Below are 18,101 nucleotides of genomic sequence, written 5' to 3'. Positions count from 1 at the left end.
ATTATCCCTGGATTTCTGATGTTAGATGTTCCAATTCTGATATCAGTATCAGAAATGGAAAAATCAATATGCAAAGTCCAGGTATCGGAATCAAAATCTCTAGTTTATTGTGATATTTGTCTCTGTCGATCGTGCAGAGCCAAAATAATTCAGATCTCTCAATTATTATAAAGACAAATGTGACTTTTCATTTAATAAACTAAATAACTTCTCCTCTGACTGTCAATTTGAAGTGAGCAATTTCTACACATCACTTTGAGCTTTGGTGAATGTGTTTAAAAGAAAACATCTCAGGCTTCTGGTCATACTCAGGTCCTGATACTGAATACAGGTTCGTGAATAGACAAAGATTATCGATATATAAATAATAGACTGCGTATCCTGAGTGAAGTCTCTCAAGATAGTTTTCAGTAGTGGATGTACAAAACCTCTCACTGTATTTCTAGAGAAAGGGGCGGCATCATTTAAACCTCAGGCCAACACGGACTCTGTTATTGTATTTTGCAGCTTAGCAGCTTTGACTCTTGTATCTTAGCTGCATTTGTCTGACTTTGCTGTTTGTGTGACCCAGTTTCTACATCTACTACATTATCAGACAAACACAAACATACAGGAACCACCTTGAAAACATATTCCTCACCACTCTAAATCTAAAACTTGATAAACCCTCACATACCGATACATGTTCTTTCTCAGGTTTGCACCACGCAGTAAGTTCTCACTTGTTTTAATTTAGTTGTCATTTCTGTTTTTGTGTCAAGACTTGTAGAGTCAAAATGCAATAACAGCTTTAGTCTTTGTATACAACCCTATTAAGCGCTGTATAACTTTGTTTTCAAAGATTTCATGGTACAACTCATTATTTTGTGTGTGTGTGTGTGTGTGTGTGTCTCAGAGCTTCTTCTCTTTTGCTGGTTATTGGGCATTGAATGTGTTATAAAAATATTTGAGGGTATGTCACTGAGATAAATTGCTCACACATTTCCAGAGTGTCCTTGATTTCACCACTAGAGTTAAAGTCTGTCACACAAAAGCAATTTTCAAAGTCTGTTATTCTGAAGCAGTATTGATTCTAAAGCTTTGTCTCACTGTTGAGATCCTGTTCAAACCTTCTTAAAACTATTCTTGTGTAAAGCAGACTGATGGTGTAACGTGATTTTTATATTACTCCCGAGTGGGAAATGTATTGTAGGTTACAGTTCAGGGACGGCTACAGAACAGCACTTCTGGACCAGGTCAGAGTCTGGCTGACATGAGGCCTGATCCTTTTACTGAGCAAGATGGTCCGTCACTCACTGCTCCTCAGCCTGCTGCTCAAAAAAAGTGTTGTAAACCCACGTTTGAGTTTCCTCGCTCCAGGGTGCAGCTGTTACACTCGTCAGTTCGCCCTCAAACGAACACTCCTACTGTCTGGAGAGCAATTTACAGAACGGGGCCGAACAGTCCTCAACCTTTAGTTCAGAATCGAGTCTCAGAGCTGCCTCTCTTCAGTGTGTTGCTGTTAAACTCGTCATGTTCAAAGCTCAGATTGTTATGCGACCTCGATATCATTAGCAGCTTCTCGCGCTTACTGAAGTCGCGCCTCGCTGTCGCCGACAATGACATGTCTAGCAGCCGCTCCCCTGGCTCCTCCCTGTCCTCCAGCCGCGTGTAGCCTTTACTGCTGCCCCTGTTGCCGCTGATACTGCGGCTGCTGTTGCTACGGTCGAGGCGGGGCCAGCTGGGGTGCTTGCGCTGCTCCGGGTGCACGCTGAGCATGCACGGCCCGCGCTCCAGGTCCAGAGATTTAGAGTGGCTGCTGAGCATGTGCAGAGAGTTGTTGGAGCCAAAGTCACTCCTGGCTGCTCCCGGAGAGAGCCAGCAGCCTGAGGTAGAGGAGGGAGCAGGGGAGAGGGAGGACGAGGAGATAGAGGAGCAGTGGGATGAGGAGGAGGCAGAGTTACTTCGGTGTAAGCTCGGCGGTTTGGAGGCCTTGGCAATCGATGCTACTGGAACCACCAGAGACTCCATGGAGCTCAGGGGCTGCGCCCTCTCTCTGTCTCTCCTCTCTCCTCCTCTATCCTCCTCAGTGATCACCTCCATCTCTGGCTCATCAATAACACAGTTGTTGAGTTTTATAACAGGGAGAGTAAAAGCAGAGATGGAGGAGGAGACGATAGAGCGAGCATGGTGTCCTCCCTTTTCCCCGTCTCCGTCCATCGACCACTGATGGTGCATTGAATCAGAGTGGCCCAGCCCCAGCCCAGGCCCACAGAGGGGCCGATCTTTGTAGAGCGGCGCCAGCAGGCCCGCAAAGCTACAATCCAACTTAGCCTGCTCTCTCTGTCTGTGAAACTCATCACCCAACAGCACCTCCTCCTCCATAGAGCCTCCTCCACCTCCAGCACGAGAGGAGAACGCCAGGAGGGAGTTGCTGGCTCTTCGAGCTGCGTTATCAGCTCCGAAGCCTCGAAGGTCCCCAACTTCTCTTGCATAGGCGCTGTTGCGGTGGTGCTGTTTTTGCTCCTTCTGCCTGAGGCGATGGATGTCAATAACCGTGGAGTACATGTCTCTCATATGGATTATCTAGTGCAGAAGAGAAATATATTATTAGGAGCAGTAGCACTAAGCTGAAGATTGCCTGGCAATATGTTTAATATTCCATTTTATCCAATTATTGTTCCACCGTTTTGGATTATTTTGCATTTATGTTGCAATGTTGTTTGATTCTCACACGGATTACATGCAAGGGAAGATGGGAGAATTAATTAAATCAAGGAGGGGAAGGTGAAAGCACGAGAGCACAGAAATCTGATCTGCATGGTAGTTAAGAACAGTTGATGAATATGGATGAGTGCAGTGAGCATGCCCCTCACTTTTTATAAAGTGGATGAAAAACAGAAATGAGAATATGCTAAATGTGAGGTCCATGACATTAAAGTACAGTAAATTGAATCCAGCTCTGGTTTCACATTGCAATTTAGGGAGCAACACAAAATATATAACCCACAAATACATAGTACAGTACATAGTTCTAGTATTTGATGAAGTCTATGAGTACAAGAATATATATATACATACGGTATATATGTATATTCCTGTGTGTGTGTGTACCTTTGTTTCTCTGTCTCTGTTTTCATGAAGAATGGCATTAGCACAAATAAAGATAAAAATCCCAATGCCCATGGTGAAAGGCCCAAACATCTTCATCCGCTCAGAGTGAAGATGCTGCTCCAGGAACCTCGTCAGAGCCCCCCCTGTCTGCTTGGAGGGTGTCCCTACATGAACAAGACATACAGGGATTAAGCCTTTTAATATAATATTATTAATAATAAATGTTATTATGGTTCTTTCCTCACCTTGCACATCATGGCTCCTGCTGGACATACCCTCATCCCCCTCTGTGACGGACATCTTGGCTCCGGCTCCTTCACGTGTGGAAGAAGACTTGTCTCCTCCAGCTGCTGCCGTCTTTGATCCTCCTCCAATCGTCGATTTGGCCGAGGGCATGGTTTCCCTGTGCGGCCAGTAACCCAGCGTCGCCATGCAGATCCCTATGGCTAAGATGACCAGTCCCAGGAGGAGGAAAAACCCAGAGGCGGAGTAGAGGCGGAGCCTGCCGCGTACCACCACAACATCGGTGCGTCGTTTCCTTTTTCTAAATGGATAGAAATGAAAGAAATCACCATTGAGACTTAAATTTGGTGACATATAGTGTAAAGACTGTCAACTATAACAAGGGGCAAAAAATAATGTCACAAATACTATTTTAGTTCATTTCCATTTACACTTTTTAAATATAAGCTTGAGATGAGCACCTGGGAGGAGCCTCTGGGACGGGGTTTCCCAGGCCTGGTGATGTAGACTGTCCAGATCGAAGCTGAGAGCGGGCAGAGTCCTGGCGTTTTAGCTTGGCCAAGCCTGTTAGCACACCGGCTGCTGCAGTCATACTTAACCTGCAGGTTTACATGCAGACGCACATTAGTCATGAGTCTGAAATAACCAGTGCTGTCCAGCACCTGTTATGAAGGCGTGTTTGTGCCACAGATCAAGGGACCACTTAAAGCTGATGATTTCTAATCTTATAAAACGATGCAAATCAAAGGTTCGGTGTGTACGATATGATGACATCTAGTTGCAGCTGAATACCTCTCACCACACCCTCCCCTTCCAAACCTGTGGTAGCCTTCAGTTTTCATAAAATATCAAAAGGTGTTTAGTTTGTCCAGTCTGGGCTACTGTTAAAAACATGGCACCCTCCATAGAAAGGACCCACTCTTGATGTAAATATATAGTATTTATACTGTATATGAAGGGCTCATTCTAGGGTAAAGAAAACAACAATTTATACAATTCAAATGAAATACATTAGTGACAACATCACTATTCAATTTTTGCCAATAGATCCCTTTCACCCATATCTTTCACACTGAACCTTTAATAAAAGAACAAAAGAAAACATCCTTTAGATAGAGACAAATATAGACACATTAACATGAAGAAAAAACATTGCCAGCGAGAATATTTAAGAACAAGGGGAGCACATATGCATTTCAGCATAGTCGAAGTCTGCCAGATGCTCTTTAGGAGGTGTGGGTTGAACCAGTTCCAAGAATCCCAGCTCCATTTGTCATATTTCCTGCATATATTTTTATTCTTCAGTTATTTTTGACACAAAAATATCAGGGAATAAAGGGAAAGAGTTTTGCTGTCTTTCAAAGTACAAGGAATTCTATTCACAGTCGAGCAGTGATACAGATGTGAGCAGCTAAAGGAGAACACATCCAGTTCAACGTTACCCCTTCTGTTTACTGTTGATGTTAAACTGATGACTATCAGCCTTGGAGACTACATGGACAGGGGTGTGTGTGTGTGTGTGTACTTGTATTTATTTTTGCAGGATTTTTGTTTACTGCTCTTCCTGTATGTATGAGAGAGAAACTCTGACTTTAAAGAAACAGGAGGATCAGAGAGTTTGGAACGGAGCAGTCAGAAAGAGAAAAACATGCTGTCTTGGATTGTGTTTGCATGTTTATTGTCACCTTATTGCTGCTGTTGAAAAGAAATGGAAGCGTGGAAAAGTGGAGAAAGCTGGAAATGATAATGTTCAAATGAATCCTAGTCTTTCTGCACACCAGCTGCTCAGATGTCTATTAATAATTATCAAGAGTTAAAGACTCAAAAACAAACCCAGGCTTATTTTAGAAGCCTTCATTTGGGTTTAAATGCCTGTTAATCTGAGCTCACATGAGCATTAGCATTGTCCTGTGAACCATTATGAGATTAAACAGATTGCATTAGATGTTGAATAACCAAGGTACTGAATAGTAGTGGAAGTAAAATTCTTCTTCTTCATTGCTACAAGTTCATTAACTGTTTTTGTTGCGTGCCATGTTAGAACTCCTGTAATACCTTCAGGATGATATCAGAAATAACAAGTTGTCATAATATAGCCAGAACAATCTCCAGCACATAGCTCTGTTAGACAGCTGGAACATTTCAAATGTTAATCAATATTTATTGTTAATGGGCATGAGACACAGGAAGGTCTCCAGCTAAATTCTAAACTTCTATGTTGATAATGTTTGTTGATGACACTAAGATTGTTTGGTATCAGAATTATTGTTTAAAGACATTGTTCTATTTGTTGCATGATCAACAATTTAACAACTACAAGGTTTTTTGGTAGCAGCTGTGACATCTGTCGTGTTACATGTTAGTAGCGTTAAGTTAAAATGGGACTCATTATTAGTTAGAACACGATTGTGACTCATTATTATCAGTTGGAATATGATTTTTATTCAACTGTGATACATTTCATTGATAAATGCACATGATTGCACTTATGGACCAATCAATGTGTTTCATAAATTGGGTGAAATGTATTTTGATTGACAGCTGGTTGTGACTCGTGACTGGTTGAGTCGGTGGGACCTCGTTCCTGCAGCTCCATCCCAAAATCACTACTGCACAGACTCCAAGTGACATCTTTGACGGAAGATAGCAGCTCTTGAGTTCAGGATATTCAGGCTCGGGGGGAAGACAAGAAGCCGTCCATCTTTATCATCAATCTATGGCTTAGAGGCTACTGTACATACCCACAGGGGAAAAGCCTTCTTCATAGAATTGTGTTTTTGCTTAAAATGCCCCCTCTGACTTGTCTGCACTGCCTGATGCATTATCTTCAATTAAAACATTGATTTAGATTGTTCCGAATGGTTATCACTTTTCTGCACAGTGTACGTCTGTTACATGAGACGATAAAACGGATTTATCATGGGAATGAGAACACACCCATGACCTTCACTTGTCTATTTATTAATTTATCTCATCTTCCTTGCTCCCACATGCCCCCCCCCCCCCCCACCCCCATTCACACTCTATCCGCTAATGCATTCTGGTTGTGACCCTGAATAATCCCCCCCCCCTTCACGCTCTCGCCTCTCTCTCTTTGTCTTTTCCTCCTTCACCCAATGTCCCCTTGGATCTATTTATAATCTGTCTCTAATTCTAATTTTCCTCTATTTGGTCACTCTCCACTTTCTCACTCCCTTCCTTTCTTTTCGTCTACATGTCTCAAAGCTATGACTTTTAAAAAAGCATTCTCAATCAGACAAGGATAACTAGGGGTAGTTAGCTAAACTAAGTGGGAGTCACACATAAGACCAGATGTTCTCTCCTCCTGCCTTCTTGTCTCCGTCTCACATTTTTATGCGTTTTTCATGTCAATCGTCTTGTTGGTGATGCTGCTGTAGGGAAGTGCTTTACCACAGATGGTGAATCACACAAGGACAAACACAACAAGCCTGTTTTTCTCTGGGTTTTTTTCTGCGCTCCCTCTGTCTCCCTTTTTTTGATTTTCTCCTTAGCGTGCGTCAAACGGGAACCCACACACTGTTGCAAGAGCGGGGGGGATAGAGATTTTCTTAATTTACTGAAAGGAGAGAAAAGGACGGATGGGGAGGACAGGAGGAGAGAAGACAGGGGTGACAAAAAACTCGAGACAAGAACAGAATCACAGGAACAGGAGAGGAGGGGGCTTTTAAGAAAGATATACAGGCAAATACTGTACAAGAGCAAATGTACCTGGGAGCGACTCTGAGTCATAACCACCAACTGAGAGCCTGTATCAAAAGCTCAACACAAAAAGAGGATGGCAGCTGTTTTGATGAGACAAAGTAGGGTTGAGGAGCGAATGGGAAGAGAAGAGAAAAGCTTGAAATTAAAGGAGAGAAGAGTGAGGTGATGACAGGACAGAGGCGGCAAAGTAGCCGGGCGCATCTTCAGTTTTAACAAGGCTGCTGTGAGAAACAATTGGAGCAGAGCTAACGAAACACTGTCCTAACAGGCACACCAGCAGCCTAATGAGAAACCAGTTAACACAACTGTGGCGCAGAAAGTCCAGGATCTGCAGTGACCACATGAAATGACAAGGGAAAATTCAGGCTCCGCAGCCAGCACCCAATCTGCACTGTTTTTTAAAGATTCAAGATTCAATTTTATTCCCATGACAAGAAAGTTGATCGGGATTTGTATTGGCAGGCTCACTGCCCTTAAAAAGAATAGAGAGGTAAATCCTAAAAGTAGTAGTAAAACCAGAATGGCTCTCAGAAGAGTACATACCACCTCCAAGGCCCAGCGGTCCCCTTAAATTTAATCAAGCTGCACCAAATTGCACACACTAATAGATATTAGTCTAATAATATGACAGATTTTTTTTCATCATGATTCATAAATTATTCCTCAGGGAAATCAATGAAAATGTAAGAAAAAAAAAACCCAATGATAATTTCTAAGGGGCAAAACTTTTTTCAGGAAATAATTACCAAGGACAACCTGTGGTCTCTGTGCTTTCAGTCCTTCTGAATCCAAGATCTTAGACCAAAAGCTCTTTGAATATCACGCAGCTGTGAATGTAATGTAGTGTTATTTATTCTTATTAAAGTTCTGATACTTATGATAATGTGGTGCTGATGATAAAAAAGATTACTTTTTTTAAATTTGTGAAACTTATGGCAATAAATGATTTAACAAGATTCTCTACATTACTTATTTTAATGCAGGTAACAGGTTGATCTGATATTTGCCTTTAAAATGACAAGAAGAATTACAATTACGACTTTATTCTTGTTATATTATACCTTTTTCCTTAAATACCTGGGTTTTTCCCTTTAAGTGGTGCTTTGCTACTCCATCGCATAAAATAAATTATGTTAAAATAGATAAACTAAATGTTAAAGTAAATCAAACCTCAACATATGAAATGTACAGATAAAACATAGCACCTGTAGGGTGATAATCACATTGTACATAAACCTTGTTTGTGCATGTAGAATATACATAAAGAAATCCTTCAGTGTTTCGGTCTTTAGATGACTGTGAATATCAGTGTGAATTTGTTCTGCTTTCTGGATAATGTTGTATCCTTTTGGTGGAAGAGTGTATGAAAATAAAATTAGGTCTTTTTCACCTTCTTTCAGACAAAACTTAAAAATAATGAGTAATCCACCCCTCCATTTCCCATTTAACTCTCTTAATTAGCAGTTTTCTAAATAAATGTAAAATGAATAATGAGGTAGCCTGCAAGTTATCACCTTAATAGAGTAAATTGCTTCCGATGTTTTTCTGTGCGTGCAGGAAAAACTATTAAAACAATTTGATACACCTCATCCTTCAGGGAGCAGATTCACTCTGTCACTGGAGACATTTAATCATTTACTCTTGCGTGAGTTAAATGTAACATTCCCACTGGCAGAAATTACACCTTCTACACCATTACACTTCCTGGGAGAGAATCCTCTGCATGTGCTCCGTTTCTGTGCAAGGAAATGCCTTTTGTCGTATGAACCTAATCTATAGGAGATGTCACATGATGTATTGTCCCTATAGCAACTACATGTGCTGCTGCTAGGTGACAGGTTTCTATAGCAACTACCAGATGTGTGCACAGGAATGACAAGAACATCAATGTGACTGTTTCCTGTCAAAGAAGGGGGTGCTTCTTATACATGACTGTGAGTTGTGTCTTTTATTTCAATGTGCAGATATCTGAGCAAAAACAAATCCTGGTGTCATGAGAGGAGGACGTGATGAGAACGTAGACATCCAGGGCAAAGATGGTGAAAGCGACAAAGACTTAAGATTTAATGTGCTTGCAAAAGAGAAAAACCTGCTTTATAGCACTCTGCACACATGTGCACATTAGCATTGCTTTCAGGGAGTTAATTACTTCTTGTTTGTGTGATTTGTGCTAAAGCACTGCAGTTCTGCAGTCACACATTAGTGAGCAAAGCACTAAGAGAGTGGTAGAGAACAAAGCATGTGGTATAGAAAGAGAAAAGAGGTGAAGAAGGTGGAGATGAATATGTGACAAATCTGGAGGGGAACGAGTCAAAGACGGAGCAGCTTTGATCTACATGTAAGAAACTCCAGCGACTTTTTTTGATTCTGGAAACACGTTGAGAAAAAAGTTTTGTCTCAAATGACCCACTTGAATGAGCTGTGTGCGAACGCCTCATAGAAGGAGACATCTAATATGGACGCAGATGGAGGAAGGGGAAAGCAGTACGGAGAGATGGAATGAGAGAGGGATGAGCAGTAGGTTAAAAATGGAGCTTGGTGGAGAAAGAAAAACTGGCATCCATTACAGTATGTTCCCATTATAGTTATCATGGGTCATATGTTTTTCTTTCTGTGGCATAAACTGCTCTAAGGTTAACTGAGGCCAAATTGCTTTAATAAATTTGAAGTATCAATGGCTGAGTTGGACTTTAGCGAGACAGACAAAACCCTGCTGCTGCAGTGAAGGTCACCTGTCATAATATCATGGACACACGTAAGACTGCCCTCAGAACAGGTCCTATTTCTGTCTCCGTCAGAAACAGTGGACTCAAGGAGTCAAGGACAGAAATGCAGGGAACAATATCTTAATATTTTGTTCAACCTGTTCCGGACACAACTAAAAACTACAATAGAGACAGTGTCAAGTGTTAATGTCAGACGCAACTACTTCATTTTAAAGTAAACCCAGGCCACAGTCAAGCACAACATTACTGACACAGTTCAAACTGGTGGAGAAGAACATGCTCAAAGAGAATATAGAGTACTATCACACCTGTACTATTTCACTATTATACTCTATGAAACTAGCCTGTAATACATTTTAATTTTAGAATTATATGTGGTATAGCACAGTATATATAGTATAGTGTATTGATTGAATAGTAAAGTAGTGGCATCTATGTATACTAGTATACTACATATATACTGCACACTATCCTATTTAAACTATTCTATACTACACTATAGAGTATAACAATACAAATTTGTAGGATATAATGTAGTATAGTATGGTATAATAAGTTGATATAATATAAAATATGTAATGACAGTATATCACATAGTAGCACAGAATTTGTATATATATTTTTTGCTGTTTTTATTTCACAATAATATTGTTTTATTATTGTGAAATATATATATTATTGATATTTTATATTATTGTGTAGTATAATACATGGTATATTACTCTATAATGTAGTATAATTATTTAAGTATAGCATCTCTGTTAATGTCTGCTGCTACAGTAAACTACGTTCATATTACACTAATCAGGAGATAATCACTTTACCAAATGACTGATGGGAGGAAATGCAGTTACAGTCAGAAACAGAAATCCTCTTAGTGACTTTTAAAAGCCATCAACCTGTAGTTCACATTATCCTTTTTACAGTGTCTATGTTTGCTTTTTGCATTCCTGTTATTGCTCACAGCTCACAGCTTTTTGGCAGCTGAGTCTCGAGTGTTGAATGTCCATAAAGCTTAAATAAACCCTCCAACAGATGAGCCTTTAAACTGCTGCAACTAGATTTCTGCACAATGATAGAGTATACTATGAAAACTGGCAGCTAAATACAAATTAAAACTGCTTCAGAAAGTGGTCTCAGGAACCTGCAATAAACAGGAGCTGTGATAAAGAGATGAAACATAGATGACACCAAGCTGTGAAATGGATTAAAACACATGATGTGCCCCACGGCAGGGAAATATGTTTCTCCCAGCCACATGTTTTACCCGTTTACTTTGTTGGTCCCTGAAGTGGAATTCCATGTCGGCTTTTCCAGGAGGGCAGAGGTCGGAGTCAGCTGTGGAGAAACACCCCCGCAGCTGCTTGTTCAAACAAGGCAATCTCTATCACCATGAAATCTCCATCACCCTGTTGTCCCCAAAATCCCTCCTCTATGCCGCTTACTCTCTTTTTACAAGCTGATGTCTGCCTTGTGTGAGATATTTGATCTTCCTGGTTCGATTCCCTTTTCCCTTCATTCCTTGTCACATGTGACACTACTGTTGACCTGAAGAAAGTTGAGAAGACTCGAAGCTGCCAACCCCCCAAGTTAATGTTCTAGTTTTATTTTGTTTGGCACAAGGCTCTAGCTGAATTCTTGGTATTGTTAAATGAAAGATCATGGACAAAAGACAAAACTTAAGAGGATATTTTTGTCCCTTTAACCTCATATTTTGGAAACCAGAAACTTATTAGTACACCAAACTGAAAACTTTGCACAAGCATTTGAGCTATTGTTTTTTTTTTTAAATGGTAAGTTGAAACCTAAAATGCACAGGCACACAGATGCTCTCAGGTTTTCTGGTTGATTATGTTGCATTAACACTATAAGGGATAGATGGTAAAAATGAGAAAGGTCAACTTGTTTATGATGTCATTTAAGTGGACAAGAGGGGCTGGCTGCTCCAGTCGGACACAGACCCATGTGACTATGTTGGCCGTAAAAATGCGTCCTAAGCCCAACGCAGAGTTTGTATCTGCTGTGTCTTGTAACCATAAGGCTACGTCTGAGACTAAATCACAGCCTAGTCAATGGTCAATGTTAAAGCTCATTTATGTTCAACTTTAGTTAAGTTTATAGAAACAAAAAGAGCCTTCTGTCCATATTCCGTGTTCATTTTGTCCAACAGACAAAATGTTGCAGTACCACTGTAAAACACGGGGGGCAGTGCAGCAAATAGTTCAAGCAAGACATTGATAGGACACATGGAATCAATTTAAACAATGGTGGACCTTACTGAGGAGAGACTTTGCGAGTTGGTGAGGAACTACAGGTATCTACAGTATACAGTGTTACATCGCAAAACCGCTGCTTTTGCCTCACAAAAGTCTCCTCCACCGTCAAAATGTTTTTTGTTGTCAGAAACTCTGGACTCTGCGCTGTCCTCTAGTGGATTTCTTACTCAGCAACCATGCTAACATAAAGGCAGCATAAATCAGCCTTGAATTGTTAAGTCTGCTAGTTTCAAAGAAGAAACTTTAAAAAAGTTTAACAGACAATGATGCATCTAGTGAACAAGCAACCCAATCAGCCGGCTTTCAGGCATGAAAGAGTTGTGAAAGGCAATTGTCTCGATATAGAGGACCTGTTGACAGATTTCTTTTTAGCAGTTTGAATGAGTTATTGCCACAGTTTGTAACATGTAATGCATAGAAAAGAAGCGCTGTCTCCAGCCCTGCAAGCATTAGATTCTCTTTGATCTTACACCGGTGAATCTTTAAGGAAAGAAGTTCAGCTGAACATCGCAACAAGTGATACTCCAAGTATATCTGGTCTTTTAAGATCCCTCACCAATATGTTTGTCTGCATATCCGCCCAGGAGGAGGCCACACACACCAGGGAGAGATTTCCCAGAATCAGCAGGACACCTGCTATTTCTGACTTCATCGATGGTATTTGTGTGCTTTCAGGCACCATCTAAAAACAAGCATCTTTTTGTATAAAAGAAAGGCTTTCACTCCATTTATGTTCAGTTTGTGTGCCATGCTGGCAGGAAAGGAAATGATGTGTGTTGGTGGTTGGTCTGCCCATGACGCACAAATCTTAAGGGAGAGCACAGTGGCAGGAGTGTGAAGGGAGGAAGGGATCTGTGGTCCAATGACAACAAAAATTGAACTTTCCCGGTCAGAATAACAACTTGAATGTTGACTTGAACATGATTTAATTATTAGAAACTGGACATTACAATAGTTATGATATGACTTTAACTCAACATTAGGCTTCCTCTCAGTTTGGAGGTGGGTGAATATCAGGGAGTTACAGGAAGTCAACAAACTTGACCTGAAAATCATTTTATCGCCCCCTGGTGGCTGACTGGGCCATAAAAATAGGTCATAAACTGATCCTCCTCCATGTTATGGGATTGGACAGGGACCAAACTAAAAAGTCAGGTAAAATACATTATACTTTTTTCTTTCATTTTGGGTAGTTGATGTTAATTTGTTGATGTCATAAAAGTGGTGAAACGTTTTGATTGACAGCTAAGATCATTGGCCAATCATGTGTATCAGTAGGACCTCGATACCACGGCTTCACTCCACGATCACTTCCGCACACTCTGACTCGGACAACAGGAGGAAGTGGCATCGTCCATCTCTATTTAGTCATCATGGGTGTGTACACACCCACATAGTCCTGGCAGTAGTTATAACATCTTCCAGGGTTGAATCGGTTCAAAATGAACATCTTGTTTTCTACGGAAATCGAGTCAAGTTGAGAAATCCCAACTGAAGTCCCGGCTTCCCTGGTGAGCTATAAGCCCAGAAAAGACAGAATGCCACATGGTTGACGGATTAAAAGTTGTTTCATGCTAATTTTATGTGATTGCAAGTACCTTTGGGGAATGGGCCACATCTAAATAAGACATGAGGGATGAAAATTGCACAGAACAGATAGCGGAGAAGGAATTTGTATCAGAGGGGGAAAGAAAATAAGCAAAGAATAAACTGGTAGAGAAGGTGTGTTTGTGCATTACTTTACTCCTACAGACTCACGGCCAAGGGTGAGTCATCTGTCTGGAGAATATGTCACTTTGTGTTTCCTGCTGACCTTTCTGCAGCACATTTTCTGATGCAAACACTCATGAGCAGCCTCTTCACCATCTTGTTTATTTCCTCATGATCACGATGATGTGCACTGCTTTTTCCCAAAAAATCTTGCATCCTTCAAACCGAATCACTATCATCGCCTCCTTGTGATAAAATCAACTGCTGAATTGAATTAGGTTTGGAATCGAATCATCAGACGCTCCAGCCAAACACGAGCAGGCGCGGGTGTGTGTTTGTGTGTTGATGTTCCGTAGTGCGCCTCCTGTTGATTTCAGCAAAGTGACTCATTCTGTCTTCCTCACAGTCTCAGTCGTCAGTCACCCACACTCACCATGAGGCACAAGTTGTTGTCCCCCCGGCTCTGCAGCAGTGGTGTCCAAACTGGTGATGTGGGACCTTTATGGGGTCCATGACCTGATTCTCAAAGCCCTCTGCCCATAGTTTAAGGATTAAGTATGATAACATGTCTTAATTAATTTGGCTGCAAACAAGCATAAATCTGATAAACTGGAGTTTTTTCCTCAGATGGAGTCTCGGGTATGTAATATGGGCTTACACATTTCTCAACAGGGGTCTTAAGAGCAGCACAGTGAAGCAACTGCTCCCCTGCCAGTGGGGCATTTAAACAGGATTATCCAGATAGCGTGATATCTGTGAGGGAAGTTTCGTCAAAATGTCAAATGGCTTCTTAATGATCTTATGATCTTCAAATTATACTTGGATGCATTTCTGTGTCGTAAAAGTCTCACTAACCATTTGGCTCCACAGGTCTTTTCAACAGCTCTCAAGGTGAGCGTTACTCCTAATTACCCATCATTAGGTCAGTCACACCAAACACATAAAACCAGCAACAGAGCATCTTCGTGGTTAACTTCCTATTTTACGTCCAAAATTGTTTACACACCTACCACCGACAGCATCCGTCATTAAAGTTTTCAGAACAGGTTCGATTTGCTGTGATTTTCACATCTGTTCCTGAGAGTAGTTTGAGATGTTCAGGATCAATTGGATCTCAGAAATGTGTGGTCTCAGTGTCGGTAACACATCAAACCGTACTACAGACATCCTGAAATCCTGATCATTTGCCACCTCCTGGATCAGAACATAGAATTCTCCTTGTTCGTGATGGCTTCTTAGGATGGAATGGACCCAATGTTTTTCTTTTTTCAAGAAGTAGAGGAACACAAAATCATCCTCACTACTTATGACTCCATTTTATCTCCTACTGCAAATTGTTGAAGCAAATACAATAATGAAACATATCAGAGTGCAAGTGGTTTCTGTGTGTGACAATTTTTTTAGATGACCGTTTAAAAACGCTCGTGAAAAACAAAGACTTGCAAAGACCTTTACTCAACTTAGTATTTTTACTCCATAATACACTGTGTGATGGTTAGGATGCACTGACAATGACAGTTGACAGTTGACCCTTTAACGACGACCTTTTACCCATTTTAGATGGAGCAAATATTGACACCATGCTTTCTTAGATTTAGTAATAATAAATAAATAGCATGCTGGCATGGAGGAGGGATCATTTCAAGCTTGGCATGATGAAGGGATCATAGGATACATGGGAGTCAAGCAACAAAACAGAAAGCCAATACTGAACTGTTAAAAGATGATCATGTCCAATAAAAGACAAATAGTCACTAATAGACTGTAAGTCTATCAGAGGCTGGTGATTGCGGTTAAACTCTCCTGTTCATCAAATATGAATGGAAACCCGATTAAATATGGAAGGAAATAAAAAGAGAGCGTAAGGAGCTGTCAACTTGGCATGTGTCATGATGAGTGAGTGTTTAGGAGTTGGAGGTCAAACACAGCTCAGCTCTTACCTTCACAAAAGCTTCTCACTGTCACTGTGCCATTAGGCATGGAGGGGGATCAGGCTGTAACCTGGGGGGAAGTAAAAAGCCATCCTCCTACTTTGAAGACTACTTCCAGTAAAACGCCATGCAGGGGGGAATGAGGATGACAGGAGACATGCAGCAGCTCAGTTCTTTACTACATCCAAGGTCGCTGGTGGAGACGCTGTGTTGGCATCGGTACAGTTTGTCTGGGTCAAATTAAAACCGTGATCCTTTCTTTATGCGCGGAACCCGTTTTACGCCACACGGAGAGTCTGTGCGCTCAGGACAAAGAAGGCGGTGAAACAGCCTCCTAATTACGATAGAGGGAAAATCCGTTAACGCATCCCGCCTTTTTAAAGTCGTAATGCACAGCTTGTAATCACCCAGCGGAGAAATATCCTGATTGAAGAAAAAGAGCCCCAAAAAAGACGCTCGTTCCTGGGCCCCTCAATGCGTAAAAGTCTCCGTTACCCCGGGGTGTCCCGTCCAAAAAACTTGGTTTCACGTCTTGAAAAAAGGGAAACAAAGGTTAAGAAGGATGTTGTGTTCTAAGAAAAATGGTTGAGAATTGCACACCAGCGAGAAAAGCGTGTTTTTATTGCTGTGAGCCGGAGAGAAGACCATCCAATTCCTCCAAAGCGCTTCTTCTGCGCTGGTGGGAATGTGCTAGGCTCTCCGAGTGCGTGCGTGTGTGTGCGTGTGTGTGTTTATAAAGAGAGAGAGAGAGAAAGAGAGAGAGAGAGAGAGATGGGGATGAATGTTGAGTGTGTGCGTGTTTATGGAGGGAAACAAGACACTGTGCCATGCTTTTCTTGCATGTGTAGGGCGCAAATGATGAAATTACTTATTTTTTAGAGGAGATGTCTGGATGATGATGCACAGCGTGGTGAGGAGACACATGGATCAGCTTGTCGTGTTGAATGCATAGGAGCAATTAGCAGCATGGGCAGTAAAAAACACGCAAAGTTGTGCAAATGCAACATTCCTGCAGCAACAAAACCAAGATGGAAAAATGTGTTCAGCTGTAATGTTCTAATAGCTGCAGTGTTGGCCTGAGTTACTCCTTGCGTTTTCATATATTCCCAAAGGTTGGGAGTTATCAGCACATGCAACACACACACACACACACACTAACACACACACACACACAGAGAGGGCAGCAAAAACGTTGCAGATGTTGGCATCTATGTCATTTCCTGTATTGCACGCTGGACATGATTCAATGAAAATACACACGATGAGGTTAAGACAATATTAGACAGAGTTTTTCTGTGGATATCTTGAGCAATGTGTGTGTGTGTGTGTGTGTGTGTGTGTGTGTGTGTGTGTGTGTGTCTGAGGCCAGTGTTTGTGTGTGTGAGAGGCCAGTGTTGGTTCAGTTGGCTGCGATGAACTTGATGAGAAATGAAACACCATGAGGCCAGAGTCATACAGTGGAATGTGTGCACACAGAATACACACTATAGGACACAATCGTTATGACGTCCTGTCGCTCCTCTGGTGACATTCTCAACCTCACAACTGACCATGACACGTCTGACCTCAACCGCAACCTTAGCTCTAATTATAACCCACCCTCTGAACCACACTCACAGTAAAACAGCCTAATGGGTGTCCCCATGCATCACCACTCAGAAGCTGCTTTTTGTTGTGGAGACATGAAATCACAAAGTTGTCATCTGCACAGTCACTAATGACCTCTCTGAATCTTTTGGAGAAAATCAGCTGCTAGCTGAGATTCATGCTGAAGTCAAGTCCCTGCAGCGGCGGTCATTGGCTTTGCTGTATTTACATTCCATAAAGGATCGAAATGAAAACATACTGCAGCAGGGAAAAAGAGAGAGAGACAGAACAGGAGGAGGAAGATGGCGAGAACTGAGATGTGGAGCGGAAAGTGTGGGAGAAAAAAGGGAGAGGAAAAAACAAAGCCTTACATTGTCGACTGCTGCGTTTCTTGTTTATGAGCCCATTTAGGATTATGGGATTTACGAAATGTGTGGACTTGTTGTGTTGTTCTTATTGTAAGCAGTTGTGGTCAGAAGTCTCCAGCTAGGTAATTAAAGGAGAGTTGTAATTGAGAGGAGGAGAGATTTGGAAAGAGAAAGGGGGAGTTGGAGAACAAGGGGAAAGGGGGAAGACAGTAGGAAGGAAGATTATAGGAGACGTGGTGGAAAAAAGAGGTGTGAAGGAGAGAGAGGGTGGAGGAGGAATAGTTTTTACGAGGGGAGAATATCTCAATGGACCAAAAGATGACTGACAGGGCAGGACACTCGGGAAATCCATGGCGGGTTTCACACATTTTTTGGGGCTTAGTGATCGGAGGATTGGCCAGAGACATACGGAAGATGTGGTCCCAAGCTGCAACTAGTGATTAT

General features: G+C 41.6%; 1 protein-coding gene across 1 annotated transcript; it reads right to left on the bottom strand.

Annotated features, from left to right (window-relative positions):
* Positions 1-875: 875 nt before the first annotated feature.
* On the bottom strand, positions 876-16,417 carry tmem200a (transmembrane protein 200A). The gene is made up of 5 exons (XM_020091546.2): positions 15,712-16,417; positions 3,798-3,935; positions 3,339-3,637; positions 3,094-3,257; positions 876-2,565 (listed from the first exon to the last, which is right to left on the bottom strand). The coding sequence occupies exons 2-5, from the start codon at positions 3,926-3,928 to the stop codon at positions 1,459-1,461; spliced, it is 1,701 nt and encodes a 566-aa protein (XP_019947105.2). The 5' UTR covers positions 3,929-3,935; positions 15,712-16,417; the 3' UTR covers positions 876-1,458.
* Between the last annotated feature and the right edge of the window lie 1,684 nt (positions 16,418-18,101).

Source organism: Paralichthys olivaceus, chromosome 19, assembly GCF_024713975.1.
Source record: "Paralichthys olivaceus isolate ysfri-2021 chromosome 19, ASM2471397v2, whole genome shotgun sequence".
Lineage (NCBI taxonomy): Eukaryota > Metazoa > Chordata > Actinopteri > Pleuronectiformes > Paralichthyidae > Paralichthys > Paralichthys olivaceus.
This window is presented reverse-complemented; position numbering and strand designations above follow the sequence as displayed.